This window comes from Watersipora subatra, chromosome 2 (genome assembly GCF_963576615.1).
Source record: "Watersipora subatra chromosome 2, tzWatSuba1.1, whole genome shotgun sequence".
Classification (NCBI taxonomy): Eukaryota; Metazoa; Bryozoa; class Gymnolaemata; order Cheilostomatida; family Watersiporidae; genus Watersipora; species Watersipora subatra.
In genome coordinates, this window is record NC_088709.1 from 7,959,528 (window position 1) to 7,985,280 (window position 25,753).

At 36.4% G+C, this 25,753-nt stretch overlaps 1 protein-coding gene across 1 annotated transcript in view; it reads left to right on the forward strand.

Annotated features, from left to right (window-relative positions):
- The window catches only part of LOC137386893 (ubiquitin-like modifier-activating enzyme 6), a 45,553-nt gene that overhangs the window by 4,086 nt on the left and 15,714 nt on the right, over positions 1 to 25,753 (forward strand). The window contains exons 2-19 of the mRNA XM_068073089.1: positions 8,884 to 8,986; positions 11,045 to 11,139; positions 11,962 to 12,200; positions 12,990 to 13,070; positions 14,056 to 14,178; positions 14,901 to 15,024; positions 15,396 to 15,499; positions 16,428 to 16,490; positions 16,616 to 16,677; positions 17,022 to 17,076; positions 19,469 to 19,612; positions 20,254 to 20,403; positions 21,910 to 21,981; positions 22,528 to 22,605; positions 22,930 to 23,008; positions 23,224 to 23,435; positions 24,094 to 24,183; positions 24,855 to 24,935. Of these exons, the coding sequence (XP_067929190.1) occupies positions 8,931 to 8,986; positions 11,045 to 11,139; positions 11,962 to 12,200; positions 12,990 to 13,070; positions 14,056 to 14,178; positions 14,901 to 15,024; positions 15,396 to 15,499; positions 16,428 to 16,490; positions 16,616 to 16,677; positions 17,022 to 17,076; positions 19,469 to 19,612; positions 20,254 to 20,403; positions 21,910 to 21,981; positions 22,528 to 22,605; positions 22,930 to 23,008; positions 23,224 to 23,435; positions 24,094 to 24,183; positions 24,855 to 24,935 (1,908 nt within the window). The 5' untranslated portion in view covers positions 8,884 to 8,930. The remainder of the gene's footprint in view (positions 1 to 8,883; positions 8,987 to 11,044; positions 11,140 to 11,961; positions 12,201 to 12,989; positions 13,071 to 14,055; positions 14,179 to 14,900; positions 15,025 to 15,395; positions 15,500 to 16,427; positions 16,491 to 16,615; positions 16,678 to 17,021; positions 17,077 to 19,468; positions 19,613 to 20,253; positions 20,404 to 21,909; positions 21,982 to 22,527; positions 22,606 to 22,929; positions 23,009 to 23,223; positions 23,436 to 24,093; positions 24,184 to 24,854; positions 24,936 to 25,753) is intronic.

Here is a 25,753-nt window from a genome sequence, read left to right on the forward strand (position 1 = left end):
ACAACAAGGATGAGGTGGATGCGAAAGTGAGGAGCTATTGGAATTTTAGAGATGAGATTGCTAGCTTTAATGGCATTTTGTATAAGGCAGAGCGAATAATTTTGCCAAAAAGCATGAGAAAGGAGGTGCTGAATAGTCTTCACAGCAGCCATCAGGGTATTGAGGCAACTCTGAGACGAGCGAGAGATAGTGTTTATTGGCCCGGCATCACAGCAGATATAAAGCAGACAATTGGAGAGTGCCAGGGCTGTCAGGACAACAGAGGGAGTCAGGCAAAAGAATCACTGAGGTCTCACTTGATACCCAACAGGCCCTGGGTTAAGCTGGGTATGGATTTGTTTCAAACAAGAAAACAGGAAAATTATGTGATTATGGTGGACTATTTTTCAGACTACTTCGAGATAAACAAATTACCTAATCTTGAGGCAGGAGCTGTGATAACAGTTATGAAAGAGCAGTTCGCGAGACATGGTATACCGGAGGTAGTACACTCTGATGGTGGGCCACAGTTTACGTCAGATATGTTTGCCAGATTTGCACGTGACTGGGGGTTTCAGCACACCATATCTTCACCGTATCATGCACAGTCTAACGGGAAGGCAGAGTCGGCTGTTAAAATAGCGAAAAACATGCTGGACAAGGCTGACAACATATATGCAGCGCTACTGGAGTGGCGGAATACTCCTTCGTACATTACAGAGAGCAGTCCAGTACAGAAATTGTTCAGCAGGCGCACTAGGGCCATGGTTCCACAACCAATACAGTCTCTAATACCCCAGATCCTAAGTAGGACACAGGTAGTGGATAGAAAGAAGTGGGGTAATTTCAAAGCACAGCAGAACTATAATGTGGGAGCCAAAGACTTACCTGTCCTTCATGTAGGACAACCAGTATATGTTCAAGATTTGAGAAGGTATACCAAGGGAAACTGGAATGGTGGTAAAGTGATAGGCATATGCTCTGACCGTTCATACATAGTCGAAACTGGAGGCGAAATGCTAAGACGAAATCGACGTTATTTGAGGCCTGCAGCCACCAAAGAGGGCCCTAGTTGTGTGGGGGGTGAAAGGGATGATCAGTTATCTGCTGCAGAACCCCCGACTCAAGTTCAAATACCTGTTAATCGTCAGAATTGTGTGAGGAGTGAGAGAGCAGATGAAGGGATATCTGTTGCTGAACTCCCGACTCAGACAAGGGTTTGTGAGAGAAGCGAGAGAGCAGATGTGGGGATATCTGTTGCTGAGCCTCCAGACCCTTCTCAGTTAGCTTCAACAAACAACGTACCAACTAAGACTCGTAGTGGAAGAGTTAGCAGAATGCCACGACACTTAAGTAATTATGAGTAGACTGCCAGGATATCAATACACGGACAATCATAAGTTGGACACTTGAACAGTGGATTACATAACAATACTCTACTTACATAACAATACTCGGTATATACATAGTAGTAGTTAACGCTCATTTGTTTTATTTTGCTTGTCATTGCTTATTTGGTAGTATGCATAATAGTTTGACTAAGCTTCATATACCTGTGGGGGGTCCGAGGGGGATGTTACAATACCACTTGTTAGTAGGCTGTCGGGTCAAGGACATAGGTCACTTCCTGTTGTGCGCGGCATGGTCGGGCTGATACAAGATACATGTACTTAATAAATACTTACAATATACCTGCGATTTAGCCGCATTAAAACAACCTACTCTTCGTGATACAACAGTTGGCCAATTACATACTAACACTACAAATAAATGATATCGAAACCAATTTTATCATTCACGTGCAACACATGATATAATAGTTTTTATGAGTTCTCATTAGCTTGATGATAGACTATGGCGCCTTACAGTGCCTCGCGTTGCGCGTTCACAACTCGAGTTGTATAACTCGAGTTGCACAACTCGAGTTGTGAACACGCAACGCGACTTTTCAAAAGTAAGATGCAATATATTGATATTACGGTAGCATAACCGTAGATCTGGTTATATTAACAATGGTACATCAATAAGCACCCGTTAGCTAATAGAAATTAAATTATGTATGTACTGTAAAACTAGAGCTAATAGCGAATTATTAGAATTATACTGTGTCGAGTTTGCAACTCGAGTTGTACAACTCGAGTTTGTAAATATAACTCGAGTTGTACAACTCGAGTTGCACAACTCGAGTTCATCAAAACCCAAGCCGAGTTCTTTCAACAGCAACTCGAGTTCAACAACTCGGCTTGAGAACATCTCATCGTTTCATTTTCTTTAGCTATATGGAATTTTTTTGTGCATCATTAAACTCCGTTGAAATAATTTTTATGGTCATTTTCGGTGTTCATTCAGTTTCTTGTCAGATTCTAGAGAGATGACTCTTTTTTCATTTGAAAAAGAAGTTGCCCGGCAGCTGGCTGCGAATTTTTTTTCCCAAACAGGTTTACATACGGCAGTAAAATTTTGGCTCATAATTGGCTTTAGTAATTGAGTTTTAGTAACCAAAACCTACATCATTACATTAGAAATCGATAGTTATAATTAAAAAAGGAACACAAAATTCTAAATAACGTAGTAAAACTGATGTTATCGTTCAAAAAGTGCTGTTAAAACGTAAGAGGCGCTCACTTAAAACTCATTAATTTAAGCCATTTTGAATAAAATTTTGGAATTTTGTGTTCCTCTCTAATTATAACTATTGACTTTCAATGTAATGATGTAGGTTTTGATTACTAAAACTCAATTACTAAAGCCAATCATGAGCCAAAATTTTACTGCCATATGTAAACCTGTTTGGGAAAAAAAAATTCGCTGCCCGACTCTCATATAGATTGTTTTTTAGTTTGCTTTTTACATTCTACAATTGTTTTGTCTCTATATTTATAGAAATAAATATGCGCAAATATCGCCAACATATATAATTTAAATATGTATATATATTTAAATTATTAATATTAAATTTCTGTTAATGAGACACCCCAGTTACTCACTTTGCTTGTTTTACAAACCTGTGTTAGTTTTGCGTAACACAACTCAAGTTCATCAAAAACCCAGGCCGAGTTGTACAACATGGCAACTCGAGTTGTACAACACGGCAACTCGAGTTGTGAACGCGCAACGCGAGGCACTGTAAGGCGCCATAGGTAGACAGTAAACAAAGAGTGAAAGTCTTATTTTTCACAGCCATTTTTATCTTTGTTGACACTAGAAAATTGTGGCTGTAATTGACAGAGATGTTTATAATACTTTAAAAATGATTTGATTCAATTCAATTTACATCAAAAACTAACAATTCAATTCTCAATGATTTTGCATCATAGGTCGTGTAGGAATCGATTCAATTCACAATTCATCTCAAAATACTACAATTCAATTTTCAAATTTTCAACTATTCAGACTTCAATAAGTCGATTTAATTCAATTCTTTCAAATAGACAAAATCAATTCTCTACCAATTCTTACCAAAAATTGACTTGTGGTAATATATCATAATAATAATGAACCACAATCACTAACTTAGCTACACACATTAACTCAGTTCTTTGAATTTTTGTATAGCACGTATCAACTTCTTCATTATAGATTTCATTGTATGCTCAGTGGAATTAAGTCATGCTGACAATTTCTTGGTGTCATACACTTGGTATTTTTGTTATAACAGCTGAAGTATTTGTCATAGAGCTTTAATTTGAAGTTTTGTGGAATCAGCAAAAAATTATGCACAAGAATCAATGCAGTTGACAAACAAATTAATGTTTAATATTTTTTGTAGTTTAGTGAAACCGGCTTTAAAAAACATGCTATTGTCTTTGCAGTTTGACTAAAACGCATACAAACATTCTCTAATATAAACATGTAGTGGTCAGAAATATCAAGACCTAGTGATATTTTTAGATCTTAAATCTAGTGCTGAAGAATTTCACTAGCAGAAATGCGTTTAGGTTGCTCTTTGCAATTTTTCTTTCATTCGTCCTAAACCTGAAATGAAAAAATTGGAAATCGCGATTTTATGCAATGATTTCGAAGTAAAGGAAAAACTAACTGGATTATTTTTGTTTGGCAAAATAGTAATATAAGCATTGGCAATCAGTATAAGCAAGACAATATAAACATAAAAATAAGACACCCTTCTGAATGACTAGCTTGTATAAACATGTACATAACAATTTTACGGTACCGCATAATGGCATAAACAAGCCTATTGTCAGTGCAAAGGCAAACCATAAAGTTATATTATATTATCGAGCAACAAATATATGCAGTGATTTTGTTGCTCGAGATTTTGTTGCAAAGATTTTGCAGTGAGGTTTTGTGAAAACGTGTGCGACTGGCTACATTTAACTGCCCTTACATCTCTGCTTCGGCGCACATCAAATAACAGATTGGTTTACTTGGATTGTTACTGTCTCCCGTGATGGATTCTCCATCAATGCAGTAATAATCATAGAGGTAGTAATAATAAAGGGAAGCATTGGTGCATTTTGACTCGAGTTGCTTATTGAAAATAGAGAGTCGAGTAAATTCGTCTATGGCGACAGTAAAGAGCCAATTCTATTCAATTATTTCTGGTTGGATGTTCCAAGTCAATTTAATTCTACGGTAAGTAGAAGATACTAGAGAATCATTTCAATTCATTTGTGAGATGACCTTTAGCTCGGGTGCCCATCTCTGACAATCGGATCACTTGCATCTTAGTGATTACTGGAGTTGAAATGGTTTGTTTGCATTGTTTTAGTATCATCGCTTCCATGATAATGCATTATAGATGTGAATAAGATGTATAATAATAACTACGACAGAGTAAAATTAAGACCAGCGTATAAATGAAATTGAATGAAGTGTGGTGGTCCAAGCAAAGCACTGAATATATATTGTAAGGATATACAAACATGTGCTCATACCATGAGCTAGTCACATTTGGTCCCAGACTAACTCCTGGTTTTTCAGGGGATACCACTACAAATTTTCATGCATCCTAAAAGCTTTTTTAAAATAATAATGCAGTTTTGGGGCATCTATATTAGCAATTGGAAGTTGACAACAAAATGAGGCACATGGTTTCATGATGGATGCACTGATACAGTTGTTAATGAATTGCAAGATAGCTCAGCAAGACATCAAATTCACATTTAGACAATTTGCTTAGTGATTGAGTGAGGCGATGCCTATACCAAGTTTGCTAAGGTAATTACAGTCACATAAATATTGTTTCAATAGTGATGTAAGTGAGCAGCCTCACAACCAGTTGAACTGCATGAATTCCTGTTTATGAAGCATATAGTATAAATGCTTAAATTTTCGTTGTTCTGGGAGATGAATCTTCAATATCTTGAATCTTGAATATCCTGCCTTAGAAATTATCTACTCCGCAAAAGAAATTCAAAGTTAAGCTCATTTTGAGGTTTTCTCAGGCTGCAACTCCTATGACTACTCGACTTGGTACTGTAGACTTGAAAGACCGAAAGGCTTGAAGATTTGTTTGATTAGCATCTTTTGCTACCTTAGTGGGGTTGATTGTTTTGACTCGTTCTCATAGAGTACTTGGCCAGTAATAATTCTACCATATCATGCATGGGCGCTTACCAAAAGCGATGAATGGCTGGGAAGGTAGTGCTTTTTTATCATTTTAACCCCCATTCCTTTCTACATTTTTCATGACCACCAATTTCAACAATAGTGCTCAATGACCTCTGAGTGAGCGACTGAGTTCTCTCAAGGAAATGCAATGGCGTCAATTCTTCTGTAAATAGCATAGACTCTTGTTTTCCTATAGTTTTTTCTATTCGTTTATTCTTTAGTTTTTTTAGCCTCAAGATCTTGTGGTCAATTGAGATGTACCCATTTAGTTTGACGCATCTGTAATGAATTTATTGCCTGATTTTAAAGTAGACTTAAAAGAGAATAAGTGTTTGATGACATGTTGACTCTGTATGTCTTGGATTGTATGCCTGGATAGTCACACATTTTCACATTACACATTTACCAGCATGAACAGCATTTTCAGATGGTATTTTGAGAAACTGGCACCATTTAGTCGTAAACTCCTAATTAAATATGTATAATGCTCGGGGCATGGTATGTGCAGCTTAGAAGTGAAACATGTTCTTACATTTTTTATTAGTTTACATCAACCTCATTTGATTCTCTAAGTTGCTTTCAGATAAGTGCCGAGATATGACCGGAGTGCTCAATAAATATTGCTATGTTGTACAATTGTGTTTATACAATTTAAGAACAAAGACGGTGTTTGTTTGGTTTTAGTCCAACTCCCTCTAGAACCCTCATTTTGGCAACAATCAGTTTTGTACTATAAACGCAACACTTGCTATGATTTTAAAAAGCGTTGGGCAATATGCTGAATCATAAATGAGTAAGAAAGGGGAACCTAAAAAAGAGTTAGCACTCTTTGATCACTCTTTGATTTGAAGAGTTAACACTCTTCTTAACACACAGTTAAAGCTCTTTGATCATTAACAGGCTGGTGAGATCTTAAAAAAATGCCAATACAACTTAACAAACGAGCCGTCCTCGGTAATTGGAGTAAAAGTATGAAGCATGGTATAAGCACTATACTGACTAGCAAAGAGCAAAGTCAGGCTTGTCGTTAATAAAAGCAAATTTGAGAAAAATACTAATGATAAGAGAGAAAGAGAAAATGATACTAAGATGTGAAATAACCTATTTGCTGTCTCTGGACTAAAAATAGATGGTTTGCACCACTGCGAGTACTAGATACTGTCACAGTAATGAATAGAAGCTGATGCTTTAACACGCGTGTGCAGTATTTTCAATGATGGCTTTAGGCAGAAGGTTAGAGAAATTGCTCAATAAAATGAGTCTCAATGAAAGAGAATCTCTAAACTGTCCAAGAAAGACATAGCAGGCTCCAACAACGCGTTCTGGTGTGGCAAGAGCTACTCAGTGTCATTTATAACTTGGCACCATTCTCAGAAAATTCTATATTACTGCTATATGAAAACTGCAGACATTCGTTTTGTTATAATTTGGCATTTTTTTGAAGCGAGCCTTTTGTGGAAAACTAATCTTGTGAATGAAAGCATACATTCTTAGACTATTGCTTTTTTGAACCTGAGCCTTGTTTTTTTTAAATGCGTTAATAGTTGATACGCGCATGTAGATTGTGCCATGTCATTTTGATAAGAGTTTGGGCCAACACTAATACAAAACACCATTGACAATGGTTGAGCAAGCAGAGAAAAGATTTACATGTACTAAACATTTTCTCATGAGTAAAAAACTTATACAGCGTAACATAATTTAGAACTAGACCGCTTTTTGGTACTCTTTCTTTTTCAATATAGTTGGCTGTTATGTAGTAGGTATTCAAAGACACTTAGGAATAGCATACATACTGATAAAACACTGCGAGCTCATTTATCTGATTGTAACGAGTGAATTTTAGGCGTGCTTTTAGAGATAACATTGCATGCTGTAGGTATGGCCTTCCTCTAACAGCTAGCTCAGTATATACTCACGCCTTTATTGGCTGGTTGTCATATTATGTCAAAGAATATCTAATGGAACTTGATGAATACTAATATTGTTTTTTTACATGTGGTCATATCTATTGCAAGCCAGTTACAATGACCCTTTTACAATGGTTTTATACGCTATTGACAAATTGTTAATAAAACTGGAGTTACAGCAAATAGTTAACTCGTTGCTTGTTTTAACACTTTTGAGCTACGCCATATCATATTTAAACTTCTCAATGGCTGTGCAGCATTTTTTGTCAGCCACTTGCTTCTCCTGAAAACTTCTATTCTAAGTTGTGAAGTGCCATTCTTAACTTGTTGTTGACCTGGCTTTTTACACTTTCAATCGCTCTTGATTTGAAGAGCAGCTTATAGAAATCTATAAGCTGCGATAAATATATATATATCTTAGAAATTTCCAAGTTTGGTCAGTTTAATTTGTGGAGTTTTCGTAGTAGAAGAATTTTCATAAAATTTCTTCATTGAAGTCTGTTGATTGATACATGATTTTATGCTTCGGATTCAATCAATGATACTAGTGAGTTGAAGGTTTAGTTTAAACTTTTAGTTCTTTATATAAAAATATTAAAAAGTCAAAAAGTACATGATTAATTTTTTCATGGCCAACAGCATGGCCATGTAAAAATATGAAGCGTCACTCTGCTGCTGTTTTTCAAACTATGCTAAGATATTTTAGGGTAACACAAGAGAAAACACAGTATGTAGCCAATCAAAGAACAGACGAGCAACTTTATTGCTTTTAAAAAACCTATATTATAACTCTGTAGAGCTCATTGTCTGAATATTTTTAAGGTTTTGCATAGACAGAGTTTTGTCTCACTATTAGATTAGTCGCGTGCCAGATGTAACATCACTTTCTCAAATTATTCAAGTCTCTAAGAAACCCTTTATATTCATAAATAATATACATATGCAAAAATACTACAAGAAAGTTTCATTGCAAACAGTAAAATAATCTGGAAAATAGTTGAAGCAATTAATTTAAGCGCTTTGAGCTACATGTATATACATGTGGACTACATGTATATACATGTGGACTACATGTATATACATGTGGACTACATGTATATACATGTGGACTACATGTATATACATGTGGACTACATGTATATACATGTGGACTACATGTATATACATGTGGACTACATGTATATATATGTGTACTACATGTGTAGTACACATGTAGTACACCATAGGTAATGTTTTTGTACACATGTAGTACTACATCTGTATATGCTAGTGAAACTTGATGTGTATCAGAGACACTAGTGAAAACTTTTATACTGTACACACTGTAGTGAACTGGAATCCACAATTGGAAATGAAGAGCTTGCTCTAAGAAACAATCTGGTACACTGTGTAGTTCATATTTACTCTTCCATAATCCTAGGTTAGCTAAGGATAAGCCCATTGAACAACTGTCTGCTGAAGGTATCGATGGCTGATGTGGAGATGATGGACGCAAGTGAGAAGATAGATGACTCTCTATACAGGTAATTAATCGCTCATACAGAGTAGTCTCACCATAATAATTCAAAGATAAATAAATCAAATACTCATACATTGGAATATATATGCTGTAATTCAACTGCGAGACTAAGTTTTTTTGGAAATCTTAAAATGTTGCTCATTTTATGCAACATTTAATTAATATATGTTTATAATAAATATTTATTTAAAATATCTAGGGAATACGGTAATTAGATTACCTATACAGTGATTTAGCTGTTACTCACAAAGTCTAATGATTATACATGAAGGAATACTGATCATTCACGTTAATCTATGAATGTTATTAGTCAGTCATTGTGTTTCTGCTACTTTACTGCCACCTTCCAATTAAATATAGTAATTTCATTAGTTTTTTTAAAGATTTCGAAAAATTTGTAAAATATTCATTTTTACAACTTTACTTTATAATAACTTGTAATTTATGTAATATACCTTTGTTATTGTTAAGTGTCTGGCAGTTTTATGAAAATTGTTAGTAAAATAGTGAATTATTGTATTCTTGCCAATTACAAACATATCTTTGGATGTAAAATTTGTATTCAACGCATATTAATTAGCTACAATGTTTGTTCTTGAAAATTATGTAGGAGAAATGAATAATTAGGTTTGCAAGTCAATCGCCAGTCCTTGCCCTTGCCAAACCACAGAATTCAGTGCAACCCCTAGTAATTTTAGCTGATTTCTGCAGTTCACCATAGGTAATGTCTTTGTCTATAATACAAGGAGATTATGCCTATTCTACGGCTCTTTTCATTCCTTCCTATATCTGCTCAAGCAAGTTATATTAAGAATTCACCAAGTCACAAACATTCAGCAATGCTAGTTGCTCAGGAACAAATGCCTATAGTTGCCAGCTGTTTGCAGTTGTTTTATAGGTGTGCTTGTTTTCAGGATTTGTCAGAACTTGTCAAATGGCAAAAAGGGTGTTCTTTAAGACTGGTTCACATTTAAGACTGCGGTATGCCGGCATTAATCTCACAATACTTTGGTGATCGTTTGGGATAACAATGTTCACAAAACCATCCGCGGTGACATAAGCAAATAGTTCGCGGCATTGTGTTCTAATTATACAACGATGTGGCAGGAATGATGAAATACTAGTCCCGCAGCAACAGTCATGAAAGAAAATGTAGATCAATTATCATCGCTGAAGTGGGGCACATTACACAGGCTGTTGTGGATGATCAGAAAACTATCAGGAAAGTGTGCACTGTAAACAGATAGCATCTATGATGTTATCGGTTCGCAGTGCACACAGTTGATGATGTCATCGGTTTACAGTGCTCATAGTTGATGAAGTCATCGGTTTACAGTGCCCATAATTGATTGTCATCGGTTTACAGTGCCCATAGTTGATGATGTCATCGGTTTATCGTGCACATAGTTGATGTCATCGGTTTACAGTGCCCATAGTTGATGATGCCATCGGTTTACAGTGCCCATAATTGATTATGTCATCGGTTTACAGTGCCCATAGTTGATGATGTCATCGGTTTACAGTACACATAGCTGATGATGTCATCGGTTTACAGTGCCCATAGTTGATGATGTCATCGGTTTACAGTACACATAATTGATTATGTCATCGGTTTACAGTGCCCATAGTTGATGATGTCATCGGTTTACAGTACACATAGCTGATGATGTCATCGGTTTACAGTGCCCATAGTTGATGATGTCATTGGTTTACAGTGCACATAGTTGATGTCATCGGTTTACAGTGCCCATAGTTGATGATGTCATCGGTTTACAGTGCCCATAATTGATTATGTCATCGGTTTACAGTACACATAGCTGATGATGTCATCGGTTTACAGTGCACACAGTTGACGAATAATCGCTGAGTTTATGCGATAATCGCTATCGCATAAACTCCGACTTATGGGGATATAGTGTGAACCAGCCTTTAGCAACCTGTAGAATTTAAGGTTGTAATTGTAATTGATAAAACTATAATAAGCCTTGACAACTTAGTAAGGTTATTTCTTTCAATACGTTTGTTTCATTCAACTTCTGGAAATGCTGTCTCTTTATTGTAGTCGGCAGCGGTATGTCCTCGGTGACAATGCTATGAAGAAGATGGCGCACTCACATGTCCTCCTGGTCGGGTTTGGTGGGCTCGGAGTTGAAATAGGTGAGTTAGTATGGTAGTCTGCAACTCTGACAATAGTGAGAGTTGAAAGACGTAGCTGTCATTATGACTATGTAAAGCCTTGATGTGCCCAATATTGGCAATTGAACGCTATTGTGGCTAGTATGTCAAGGTAAGTAAGTTGAGACAGTATCTGTAGTTGGTCTAGTTTACCAATGCACACAACTCTGGTAGATCACTTATCTTATTCCTTGCTACACAACTGAGAGCATCTAATCGGCGAACATCTCTCTTGCTTTCCTCCTGGCCTCTTTCTCTCTCTCACTTTTTATCCCATTCTCCTAAATGGTATAGTAAACGAGTACTGGTGCTTGTTTATTTCTATATTGAAGACGGAACTGCTTGACCTCTTCTATTCAACTGCGCACTTACACAAGTTCATTTATTGATACTATAAAATAAAATAGTTACCAAACCATGGATTACAATTATAATAAAATCAGACCTTAATCTCTGACTGCTCTAGTACTGAACCCCTAGCACTGAGCCTCTCTTGCTCTAAAAGCACTTCCTTATATATATGAAAAAGCTGGCAGACGCCGGTCGATATCAGCAGATGCCGGCTGATACGGCTGATATGGCTGACTTGGCCAATATTAGGGATTCCAAAATATCAGTCGAAGCACTTACTGAACATTAATTATTAAATAGAAAGCCCAATTAAAACACTAAAAGATTTGCCTAACAAAAATGGGTGTTAACTATATAAATATATAAAATAAATAGTCGGGCACTATAATAAGTTGTCTCATTTTTTACATTAGTTCTAGCTTATTGTGGAGTCTTTGTAACTTTCTACTTTAGCAAAGAATGTAACTTTGGCTGGAGTGAAGTCATTAACCATCCAGGATCACAGGCTAGCTCAAATTTCTGACCTCTCAACTCAGTTCTTCCTACGCGAGTCAGATGTGGCTGCTGGCAAGACTCGGGTTGAAGCAGGGGTTGAGCGCCTCTCCGAACTAAACCCTCATGTTATTGTTAAGGCTATCGCAGCTCCATTTGGGCTACAAGACTCATCATGGAGATTCCTTTCTGACTTTAAGGTACTTCATTCTGTTACTCGTTACTACAAGTACTTACGTGAGTTGAACAGTCATAGGTATGCACTGCCTCATATTTACTAGAGAGGATAGCTCTCTGAATGGATAGAAGGGATGATTTTAATAAATGGTACGTTTATGGGCAGGTTGTAGTCTGTATTTATGTAATAAAGCGGTGGGTAGTTCTATGGACATGCTTATAGTACTGATTTCTGTAATAAAGCAGTGGGTAGTTTTATGGACAGGCATTTTGTACTGGCTTCTGTAATTTAGAAGTGGGTAGTTCTATATACATGCATCTTGTACTGGCTTTTATAATAAATTGTGGATAGTTCTATAGACATGCTTATAGTACTAGTTTCTGTAATAAAGCGGTGGGTAGTTCTATGGACATACTTATAGTACTGATTTCTGTAATAAAGCAGTGGGTAATTCTATAGACATGCATCTTGTACTGGCTTCTGTAATTTAGAAGTGGGAGTTCTATGTACATACCTATTGCACTGGTTTTTATAATAAATAGTGGATAGTTCTATGGACATGCTTATCACACTGATTTCTGTAATAAAGCAGTGATTATTCTATGGACACACATCTTATACTGGCTTTTGTAATTTAGAGGTGGGTAGTTCTATTGCCAGGTTCACTCCCCTGAACCAGCTGAGCCCTAGCAGCATTTAGTAACATATCCAAACTTGTATGCACTGTTGATAGTTCTTTAGTCAGACTATTATGTGAAGTCGTGGTTCTTTGAGATACTTACTGTTTGACATACTTACTATTTGATTACAGTGTGTTATCCTGACAGAGGAGAGCTTTGATGTTCAGCTGGAAGTGGATGAGTTCTGTCGAGCTCAGCAGCCTCCTATTCAGGTCAGTCACTTTCTATATTACATGTCAGACACTACTTGACACGAGTCCGTATACAGAGGTGTACTGAAGTACACAGTATACAGGGGTGTACTGAAATACACAGTATACAGGGGTGCACTGAAGTACACATTATACAGGGGTGCACTGAAGTATACAGTATACAGGGGTGCACTGAAGTATACAATATACAGGGGTGCATTAAAGTACACAGTATACAGGGGTGCACTAAAGTACACAGTATACAGGGGTGCACTAAATTACACAGTATACAGGGGTGTACTGAAGTACACAGTATACAGGGGTGCACTGAAGTACACATTATACAGGGGTGCACTGAAGTACACAGTATACAGGGGTGCACTGAAGTACACATTATACAGGGGTGCACTGAATTACACAGTATACAGGGGTGCACTAAAGTACACAGTATACAGGGGTGCACTAAAGTACACAGTATAGCATCTACGATGCCATCGGTATACAAGGATGCATTAAAGTACACAATATACAGGGATGCACTGAAGTACACAGTATACAGGGGTGCACTGAAGTACACAGTATACAGGGGTGCACTGAAGTACACAGTATACAGGGGTGCACTAAATTACACAGTATACAGGGGTGCACTAAAGTACACAGTATACAGAGGTGCACTGAAGTACACAGTATACAGGGGTGCACTAAATTACACAGTATACAGGGGTGCACTAAAGTACACAGTATACAGAGGTGCATTAAAGTACACAATATACAGGGGTGTACTGAAGTACACAGTACACAGTATACAGGGGCGCACTAAAGTACACAGTATACAGGGGTGCACTAAATTACACAGTATACAGGGGTGCACTGAAGTACACAGTATACAGGGGTGCACTAAAGTATACAGTATACAGGGGCGCACTGAAGTATACAGTATACAGGGGCGCACATCACAAGTAGAATTATCTATCTTCTATTTACTCCATGTTATTCCTCATTTTAGCTTATAACTGGTGATGTTCGAGGTCTGTTTGCTTATGGCTTCTGTGACTTTGGACTTAACTTTGAAGTGTTGGACTCTAACGGCGAGGAGGCTAAGGATGTGTTTATTTGCAACATCACCAAGGTTGGTCACGAGGCTGAGACTCCTTGTAGTGTGAATACCGATGTGAGTTGGTCATATACCGGAAATAAACTGGACCCTCTTGTTGGAAAAACTAAAATTCTCATTTACAACAATGTTAATCATTGTGAGTTTAATCAATAGTCATTAATTATATATTAAATTAATCCTTATTTGTCCTGGTTTTAATATGTAAACTAAATATGTAAACTAAACAGCTGTAGAATTATGCTTTTGAATAATTATGTGGGCTAAAATCTGAATATTTCATTTTTTTGATGGTTGAAGGTAACAATCTGTACAGATATGATCACACCAAATATATTCATTTTTATTTGCTTACTTCAAGTCTTATATGCCTTCAAGACTAAATGTTGGAATCAAAGATTTTACGTGTATATGTGTAAATTTTAAAAACCTAGTGATATGTAATCCAATCATATTTATTATTTGAGAAACTGCAGATAATGCAATTTGGCTGCTTCCTACACATTATTTGATGGGGTATTTTGGAATCTTGACAAAATTTTGAATCTAGTTGTATATAATTAGTTTGTTTACTAGTAACTATGATGGGAACAACAAATTATAAATAGGTTCGAGAAATTTGTTCAATGAACAACCCGGGTCCAGTTTATTTTGCCCACAACTGTACTATATGTTTGTTGAGTAGGCGTCCTTTACTAAGAGTTCCTAATTAAAACCTCTCACAACTGTTTTTGTAGGGTGAAGAGGGAGTGGTTACTGTTTATGATGCTCGTCCACACGGCTTTGAGTCTGGCGATTCAGTCAAGTTCAAAGAAGTGAACGGAATGATTGAACTCAACGATCAGACGAGAGAGATTAAGGGTCGGTATACCCTGCTTTACTTTCTGTATTTGCTCTTGTTTTGGCACTACAGTGGATACCTACAGTGGACACCTACAGTGGACACCTACCGTGGACACCTACAGTGGACACCTGGCAAAAATCATGAAAAGGCCAACTCTCATATGACAATCACTGCGAATATAAGTTTATGAGATAAAAAGTTTTTTATTTTTATAAATACTAGTAAATATTGTACATTTTAGTAAAAGGTTGGTTTATTAGTATTATAGTTTGCTTGATGATGCGTAAAGCTACACGGGAAGGTAAGGCTAGAATGTGCCTGGTGCCCTTGCATGTTCCTCCTGTGGTTGACACTGTGCTGCTGCTGTAACATGTTTACAAACTTGCAGTGGTTTCACCATACCAGTTCACCATAGGAGACACGACTCAGCTCTCCACCTACACCGGTGGTGGAATAGCTTCAGAACTCAAATTACCTAAATATCTCTCTTTTGTAAGTACTCAGGCTAACCTCTCAGTCCCAGTCTTTGTGTCATTTATTACATTTTGTACGTAGTTTTCATTCGAACACAGCGAGTCAATCTTATTGGTTGATAAGTTAGCAGTTCAGCACTTTCTTACAGGAAAATGGGCACCCGATGTGTTTATGTTGAAGGGCAGAATATGGATACACATGTGTAATATCGCTTGTAGCAATGAATTTGTAGTGAACTTAATATTTTACACTAATTTTTAAACCCGTTCAAAAGGATGTATCAAAACTGAAGCCGACAGTGTTTGTTAGTGACATTTACTTTGTGCTATTTTGTAGTTATTTTGTTTAAATGAATCTATTAGGTATTTAAAAATGCTTTCCAGACTAGAAGCTGTATATTAAAAAATTTAAAATTTGAGGAAACGGATTGAAAATCATAGTGTTTTATGACCTTGTTAGTTAGCCAGCAGGCTCGTGTGTTTCGTTAAACAAAAACTAGCATTTTCCACTACAAAGATCCCTGTGTTCAAGGAAATGTGTCTAGACTGATTAGTAAGATATAATAAATATATATAAATATCTATAAGATCAATAAATATAAATCAATATTAAAATTTATATATATTAAATTAATATTGCAGTGTATTATTTGTAACATGAGCAGTAATGTCAGAGTGCTTTTGTAGATGTTCGTTATGTTGAAAATTAAGTGTTAACAGCTAGGAACATGCTTTCGCTGTGTTACGGTTAAGAGCGGACATAAATACTGTTATACTGATGAGGTTGAAATTGTAGAAGATATCTATTCATTAAAGAAAGTTATTTGTTCTGAACTTGAGTGCCAAAAATCATGTTACATGACCACAGTTTAACCTTTGAGCTTTATTAGATAAACTACACCGTAGCCTTAGAGTCTAGGATTACATAAGTACAATTCATCTTGCAGAACAGTCTCAACGCTGAGCTAAAGGCCCCATCACTGAGTTTTCCAGACCTCTGCAAGTTTAATGTGAGTTGCCAACCTAGCTTTTGGTTACCCACGGTTACTCTTAGCCCAAGTGTGCTTTATATGTTAGTTTAAAACTGACACATGGTGGATCACAGGCTAGCTCTACATTCTTTTTTCTCTTTCAGGCTCCTCCCGTCATCCACCTTGCATTCCAAGCTTTCTACATTTGTCAGCAGTTTCCCCACAGGTGATAAATTGTATTCCTTACAGACATTTCTTCCTTCGTTCGCTGATTTAAAATGCTTTTTGTTGTTTACTCCTTTCTATTGGTTGTTTACATCGCAACAAACAGGAAATCAGATTCCATCCAGGACTTTACTAGAAACTACAGTGATGAATATAACGTAGGTAATTATAAATAGAGCAGGTGTGCTCACCCACTTCACTGGCATTATTCGTTCTTAGTCAAACCCTGATGACTGCGTCTGTCGTTATCAAGCAAGTGCCGTTTATCCTGAAATTGTAACATATTTTGGATCTCATATACATATTCTATAAATTGCTATTTTAGCTTCTGTGTTTTTCTTACAGTTACGAGCAGTTTTTCAAGACCGTCACAGAGTTGAACTCTCAGCAAACTGACCCTGTGAGTTGGCAACTCTCGCTTATTCATTTGTTAAAAGAAGAGCTCAGTATTGACATAGTCTAACCATTGACATAGTCTAACCATTGACATAGTCTAACCATTGGCATAGTTTAACCATTGACATAGTCTAACCATTGACATAGTCTAACTATTGACTTAGTCTAATCATTAACATAGTCTAACCATTGTCATAGTCTAACCATTGACATAGTCTAACCATTGACATAGTCTAACCATTGACATAGTCTAACCACTGGCATAGTCTAACCATTGACCTAATCTAGCCATTGACCTAGTCTAACCATTGACATAGTCTAACCATTGACCTAGTCTAACCATTGACCTAATCTAGCCATTGACCTAGTCTAACCATTGACATAGTCTAACCATTGACCTAGTCTAACCATTGACATAGTCTAACCAATGACATAGTCTAACCATTGACATAGTCTAGCCATTGACATAGTCTAACCATTGACTTAGTCTAACCATTGACTTAGTCTAACCATTGATATAGTCTAACCATTGACATAGTCTAATCATTGACATAGTCTAACCATTGACATAGTCTAACCATTGACATAGTCTAACCATTGACATAGTCTAACCATTGACATAGTCTAACCATTGACATAGTCTAGCCATTGACATAGTCTAGCCATTGACCTAGTCTAACCATTGACATAGTCTAGTCATTGACATAGTCTAACCATTGACATAGTCTAACCATTGACATAGTCTAGCCATTGACCTAGTCTAACCGTGAACATAGTCTAACCATTGACAGTCTAACCATTGACATAGTCTAACCATTGACATAGTCTAACCATTGACATAGTCTAGCCATTGACCTAGTCTAACCATGAACATAGTCTAACCATTGACAGTCTAACCATTGACATAGTCTAACCATTGACATGGTCTAACCATTGGCATCGTCTAACCATTGACATAGTCTAACCATTGACATAGTCTAACCATTGACATGGTCTAACCATTGACATAGTCTAGCCATTGACTTAGTCTAACCATTGGCATAGTCTAACCATTAACATAGTCTAACCATTGGCATAGTTTAATCATTGACATAGTCTAACCATTGACATAGTCTAACCATTGACATAGTTTAACCATTGACATAGTCTAGTCATTGACATAGTCTAACCATTGACATAGTCTAACCATTGACATATTCTAGCCATTGACCTAGTCTAACCATGGACATAGTCTAACCATTGACATAGTCTAACCATTGACATAGTCTAACCATTGACATAGTCTGACCATTGGCATAGTCTAACCATTGACATAGTCTAACCATTGACCTAGTCTAGTCATTGACACAGTCTAACCATTGACTTAGTCTAAACATTGACATAGTCTAATCATTGACATAGTCTAACCATTGACATAGTCTAACCATTGACATAGTCTAACCATTGACATAGTCTAGCCATTGACATAGTCTAACCATTGACTTAGTCTAAGCATTGACATAGTCTAACCATTGACCTAGTATAACCATTGACATAGTCTAACCATTGACATAGTCTAATCATTGACATAGTCTAACCATTGACATAGTCTAACCATTGGCATAGTCTAGCCATTGACCTAGTCTAGCCATTGACCTAGTCTAGTCATTGACATAGTCTAGCCATTGACCTAGTCTAACCATTGACATAGTCTAGTCATTGACATAGTCTAACCATTGACATAGTCTAACCATTGACATAGTCTAGTCATTGACATAGTCTAACCATTGACATAGTTTAACCATTGACATTGTCTAGCCATGGACATAGTCTAGCCATTGACATAGTCTAACCATTGACATAGTCTAGCCATTGACATAGTCTAGCCATGGCTGAATGATACATCTTTATCCAATTCCAGATCTGTTCCATTTTTGTCTGTTGGTCTTTGAAGTCTTATCCTCTGATTTGTAATTAAACATGTTTGATTGTATTTGAAATTTTTTTTACCTTGTATGTAATATTATTTTTCGTTACTTTTAAAAGCTCACTGTTTGTATGCTTTATCTTGCCATTTTAAATTATTATAGTAATGTCTTTTGTAAATTGAAGATTTATAGAAGCGCTGATTATATCGTCCTGTTTAAAAGACATGGCAGTAGAAATCAGCAGTTTCAGCCAACTGTGTATTGCTTGAATCGCTGGAATATTGCTACAATACTTCATCAACATCTTTGACCATGTTTGAACAAATCAGTCATTTTTCAGCCCACTTAGAGCTCATTGGCTTCTATTTCTCATTGGATCGTTTATTGAACCTTGGCCAATCAGCTCATTAGTTACTTGAAAGCTGTGCTGCTTCATAACTCACTGACTGGTATAGTATTGAAGTAGTATTTATCTGCTCTTGAATGTAGACCGAGTTGGATGAGACACTTCTGAAGGCCTTCTACCTGACCAGCCCTGGTTGCTTCCTACCACTCTGCACCGTCTATGGTGGTTTTCTCGCTCAGGAGGTTATAAAGGCTGTCTCTGGCAAATTCACTCCTCTTAATCAGTGGGTGGGTAAATAGCCTGTTCACAAGGTGCCAACCTATCAGTGGGTGGGTAGATAGGTTGGCACCTTGTGAACAGGCTATTTGTGGAACAAGGAAAATTTTCAATGAGTTTGTAGTACAAACAATACTGCCGCTACTGTAAAACTATACACAAGCACCAATATAAGTTTAACTTTAAACCTTTTTGGAGTTATCTTCTCATCTAAATGGAGGCAACGACTATCAACTTTCATGTATAATTCTCTGTTGTATTCGCAGTTTTGACATTCTTTAAAAATTTTATTTTAAATTTTAAAATTGCAATTTTAAAATTATTTCTATTAACAATAAGAATAAAACAAACTTTTGTAAGATGCCAGTCGTTTAAAAGAATGTTACAGGTATTATTATTTAGATTTTGGTTACAAGGCAATGATAGTGGACAGTATTGTCTCCTACTATACACCGAATCGCATTTAACAAAATATCAATGATGGGTTTATATACAATAGTTATTTTATTATAAAAGACTGCCTCGCAGCCCAAAAAATAGCTAGTGGCCTTTCTGTGGTTACTGTCAGTTGTTCATGTATTCACATGTATTTCAGTGTATGTTTTTGTCTGTTTGCGCATAATTTTGACATGTCTGGCTTGTTTGTGTATAGTTGCACATGGATGCGTGTGAAGTGATAGACATCAATGCACTGACCTCCAGAAAAGAACCGTTTGCCAAAAGAAGAGACCGATATGATGATCTTAGACTGTGTGTTGGTCAGGAGACATGTGAGAAGTTGTTTAAACTCAAACTGTTCATGGTGAGGCCGGACTCGGTTTCTGAGTTATCTCTAGAACATATCTTCACCACCCCTAAACACTAATAGCGATTAGCAAAACTTTTGCTGACATCGTAATTTCACAAAGTTGAGACGAAATCGTTGCGATTCAAGTATTTACAACTCACTACTTATTGGTGATTTTACTTGTGTAAACCAATGGTTTGTCTCCGATTCATCTGGTAGCCATTTTAGTGGCATAAAAAATTTCAACACTTTCACTAGCCAATTTTATGTTTTTACTTTTAAAAGCTCTTATAAGCATACGTGTGCAGATGAGCTCATCGTGCTGCATATCATGATAATCACCAGACAGGAGCCTTTTAAAAATCACAAACATACTATTGGTTATTTAGCTGGTTACAGCAGATATTGAGCATAGATATATATACATATATATATATATATATATATATATATATATATACGTGTATATATATATATACGTGTATATATATATATACGTGTATATATATATATATATACGTGTATATATATATATATATATATATATGTGTATATATACACGTATATATATATATATCTATATATATATATACGTGTATATATATATATATATACGTGTGTATATATATATACGTGTATATATACGTGTATATATATACGTGTATATATATATATGTGTATATATTTATACTATCAGCAACTAAGTTTTAGGACCCAAGTTTAAGGCCTTGTGTGACTGTTTGGTCATTAATATATTAGTGTTTAATTGACTGTATTCTTACTGTACACATAATTTTCATAGAGCCAAAAACAATCAAGCCAGCTTTTCACTAGGCGATTTTGGGTGATTTTGCAATTTCAAACCTAATATAAAAGTTATTCCTGTAGGTAGCCACTCGTGTATGGCTTCTTGCGATGATTGACAACACTCTATCTGCATGGTGTGAAGGGATTTGTCACAGACATGTTGGTTTCAATTATTGGACATTTCATAGTTACTAGTATTATCATGTGATCATTTTTAGTGACATGTAATTTGGCTCATTTAGAGGAGCAGGTAGAGGTTGAGCAGTAATTTTATTGTCACCATCAGATGTTCCGTATTGAAGTCTACTGACCGGTGCTGAAATTAACCTTATCAAATGTTACAGATATCTTGTGTATCTAGCTGAATGGTGCGCCGACCTTGTTGCTGTTTCTCACCTTCTCACTCATATATCAGTACATGTATTATGTGCATCAAAATTTTCAGATAATTTCCTGAGGTTTGTTATTAACATTTGATTGAATATCAATAATCCCATTTCTTTAATGTTATAAAATGCATCGCGCAACATTTTGAACTCCTGAACTCACTACTGGCTGTCGAGACGATGATATGGCAGCAGTTTTAAAGATGGTTTCTGGTAACCTTAGTAACTTGTTCATGGGTCAGAGCATCATTACAACTATGTATATATTTATTTATTAAGAGAGAGAAAACAACTTCTAGTCAGTAATGTTGACAGGTTCTGTTGACAGGTAGGTTGTGGTGCAATTGGATGTGAGATGATGAAGCTCTATGCTCTGCTAGGAATTGCGACAGATGGAAAGGTTAGTAGGTACTGCTTATATAGCAATGGAACCATGTAGCTTCTTTAGCTATATAGCAAAACCGCTTCAAGGGCTATACAGCCATATAGTTTTTATAGCTGTACATGTATATAGCTTCTTTAGTTATTCAGCCATGTACAGTAGCTTTTCTTGCTATACAGTCATATACATTAGCTTCCCTTGCTATACAGCCATGTAGCTTCTCGAGCTATACAAGAATATGAGTTCTCTAGCTGTACAGTCTTATTTTTCTGATTAACAGCTTGATTCCTTAAGCTACAAACCAGTGTAGTTTCACTAGCTATACAGGGAGTTATCTTCTTTAGGTATACATCAGTGTAGCTTGATAGGTGAATTTCTGGCATGCTAGCTTTGTCTTCTCTTTGCTGCAGTTTTCTATTGCATCAGTAGATCATATAGGGTTTATTTGATGTTTATGTTAGCTATCAGTGTGAGTGTGTGTGTCATGTTAGCTATCAGCAGGTCGCCCAAGGAAGTTGAGTTGGCCCAAGGAAGTCATTGACCTTGTCTCTTGTTATATTACAGCTGACTATAACAGATAATGACTGCATAGAGAAATCAAACCTCAATAGACAATTCTTGTTCCGGCCTCACCACGTCGAGGTATTTAATCCATTCAAGTCTATGTCTATGTGTACTTTTCCTAACTAATAACTCAAGTCAGACCTACGAGTGTCTATTCTGTTATACTTTAACACTTTGGATTTGTGGCCATTTATTTTCTCAATTTTACTGTGGCCCATCTAACCATGATATAAATCTTCTACATATGATCATGTATCATATAACCGTGTTCCATGTGTAGCCATGTCCCACACGTAATCATGCCCTGTGTGTAATCATGTCTCACATGCAATCATGTTTGACTTGTAATCATGTAATTAGGCATGTAATTATGATTTAATGTATCGGATTCTTATTTCTCAGAAGTCTAAGAGTGTTACAGCTGCAGAATCTTCTTTGAACATGAACCCTGACATGGTTATTGATGCCCAGCAACATAAAGGTAAGACGCATCAAAACTATCAGCTCTCTCGTTTCTTTTAGCTGTGAATTCTTATTAAACTCAGCAAATTGCTCATATAACATGGTGAGTGGCTTCTGTTACAGATATATTGCATAGTAAACTAAGTTCTTTGTGCATCTTTGTACAAAATAGACCAGGAGTAGATAATTTCAATACGCAAGAGAATGAAAACCATAATTATTGTGACATTGTAGTCCATGCTGGAACTGAAGAGGAGATTCACACAGATCAATTCTTTCATGAACAAGACATAATAGTGAATGCCTTAGATAATGTTGAGGCTAGGATCTATATGGATCAACGGTGTATCGATACCGAGCGTCCCCTCCTTGAAAGTGGAACTACCGGTGCTAAAGGACACACACAAATTATTGTTCCATACCTTACTGAGTCTTACGGCAGTCAGGTAGGCTGTTTCAGTCTAAAGATTGTCTCTCTTGAAAGTGCTATAAGTTTATTAGTTCATTTCTTGCTAAATGTGATAATTTCATTTTTGATAAATACCGGAAATTCAATTTATGCTGAATATTTAGTACAAAGATCAATTTAGTTTGTGTATCAGGCGTAAGACACATCGTATCCTTACTTAAAAATGGCCAATTATTCTGAGAAAGTTTACTTATAATCGCTCTTGTTGGTTAGTGATTGATAATCATTTTCTTCTTACGTCTATACAGGTGTCTCTTGAGTTGAGATATAGTCATGTCTACACAGGCGTCTTTTGAGTTTAGATATAGTCATGTCTACACAATTGTCTTTTGAGTTAATATATTATTTTAAAGAAAGCTGTTCTTCATTTCAGAACTTGAGTTTAATACAGAGATCTCTCACTTATCATAGTATTAGTGGTAGAGAGTAGTCAATCAGTAGTTGTCCTCAGCAAAATATCATTGTATGTAGATCAGTGATCAGTAGATCAGGAAGATTACCTTTGAGGTCGTGACATCATTGCTGGAACAAACCAATAGAGGCACCATAGACATTAGTGTCACTGCTGATCTTTGTTAATTAGGTAACTTCTCTTTTAACTATGTGCCATTTCAGTAGTTATTTCTGCCTTTCAGAGAGACCCCGTAGATGAGGATGTCCCCTTCTGCTCTCTGAAATCATTTCCAGCGAAACTAGACCACTGCATAATATGGGCTCGAGATAAGGTAGGCTAGATCCAGTGAAAGTAGAATGGGATTGTGATATTGTCGAAAATATCTTCCGGCATTGGTGTTGCTGGGAGGTAGATCTTTAGAACGAAAGCTAGGCACCCAAGAGTGTACTAATAGTTACTAGGGTCACCATAGAGTATACTAATAGTTACTAGGGTCACTGTAGAGTATACTAATAGTTACTAGGATCACTGTAGAGTGTACTAATAGTTACTAGGGTCACTGTAGAGTGTACTAATAGTTACTAGGGTCACTGTAGAGTGTACTAATAGTTACTAGGGTCACTGTAGAGTGTACTAATAGTTACTAGGATCACTGTAAGTTGTACTAATAGCTACTAGGGTTGCTGTAGATTGTACTAATAGTTACTAGGGTCACTGTAGAGTATACTAATAGTTACTAGGATCGCTGTAAATTGTACTAATAGTTACTAGGGTCACTGTAGATTGTACTAATAGTTACTAGGGTCACTGTAGAGTATACTAATTGTTACTAGGGTCACTGTAGAGTGTACTAATAGTTACTAGGGTCACTGTAGAGTTTACTAATAGTTACTAGGATTAGCTGTGAGGTAGAACTTGTAGGGAAGACATAGGGCTTGATTAGCTGTCATATAGTTACACTACTGCCTGTTCATGTCAGCATTTCTTTTTGCTTTGTGTTAGTTTGAGAGCAGCTACAGTGAAAAGCCACGAATCTTCAACAAATTTTGGGTGGAAAACTCACCTGTGGAGGCTGTCAAGCAGGTAGGTTTTCACTCCTAAGCTATCTCTCTGTCTATAGATGCATGCATGAATACCCTGCTCTGGAGGGTAACCTAGTGTGCATGTTAGTGTATAATATATTTCAGTGACTAAATATGCAAGCAAATACTCATCTAACTGCTATTGCCTACGGACCATTTCTCATTGAGGGCACCAGCGGATAACCTCAGTGAAACATAGATTGGCTTAAATCTGAGGACAGAAATGCAGAATTTTGGTGAAAAGTGAATTGGTTTATATAAACTTACCATTTCAGCCATTAAACTTCTCAGAGTTAGTATTATCAAGTGATCAGTTCTAGTTACGTGATTTTGGCTCATTTAGAGGGACAGGTGGAGGCTGAGCAGTAGTTATGGCCACCAGTTGTTCTGTATTGTAGTCTACTGACCGATGCTGAAATTAACCATGTCAAATGTTCCGAGTCTCTTTTGTAGACTGGCCGTTCAGTCAACTGGCTGAACAGTGCACCAACCTTGCTGCTGAACTTTATATATATATCAAACGCTCTTGATGAATTTCCAGTTTGATGTAGCCTTGTTTCATGCTGTATTTTTTTCATTTTTTCACACAAATTTACGTTGGACTGATTGCCAACAATCCCAATGATCTCTATTCTTATCCATGAGGATCTGCATATGACTAATACTAGTTTCATATTATAGTATGTTTATAGTATGTATTTATAATAGAAATACGTTGATATTAATCTTTGATCACAGAGTTAATCAGTTTATTGGGCACTCTTTACATTACCTCTCGAGTATAATATAAATTACTTGATGCATGAATTTTGTCTGCAA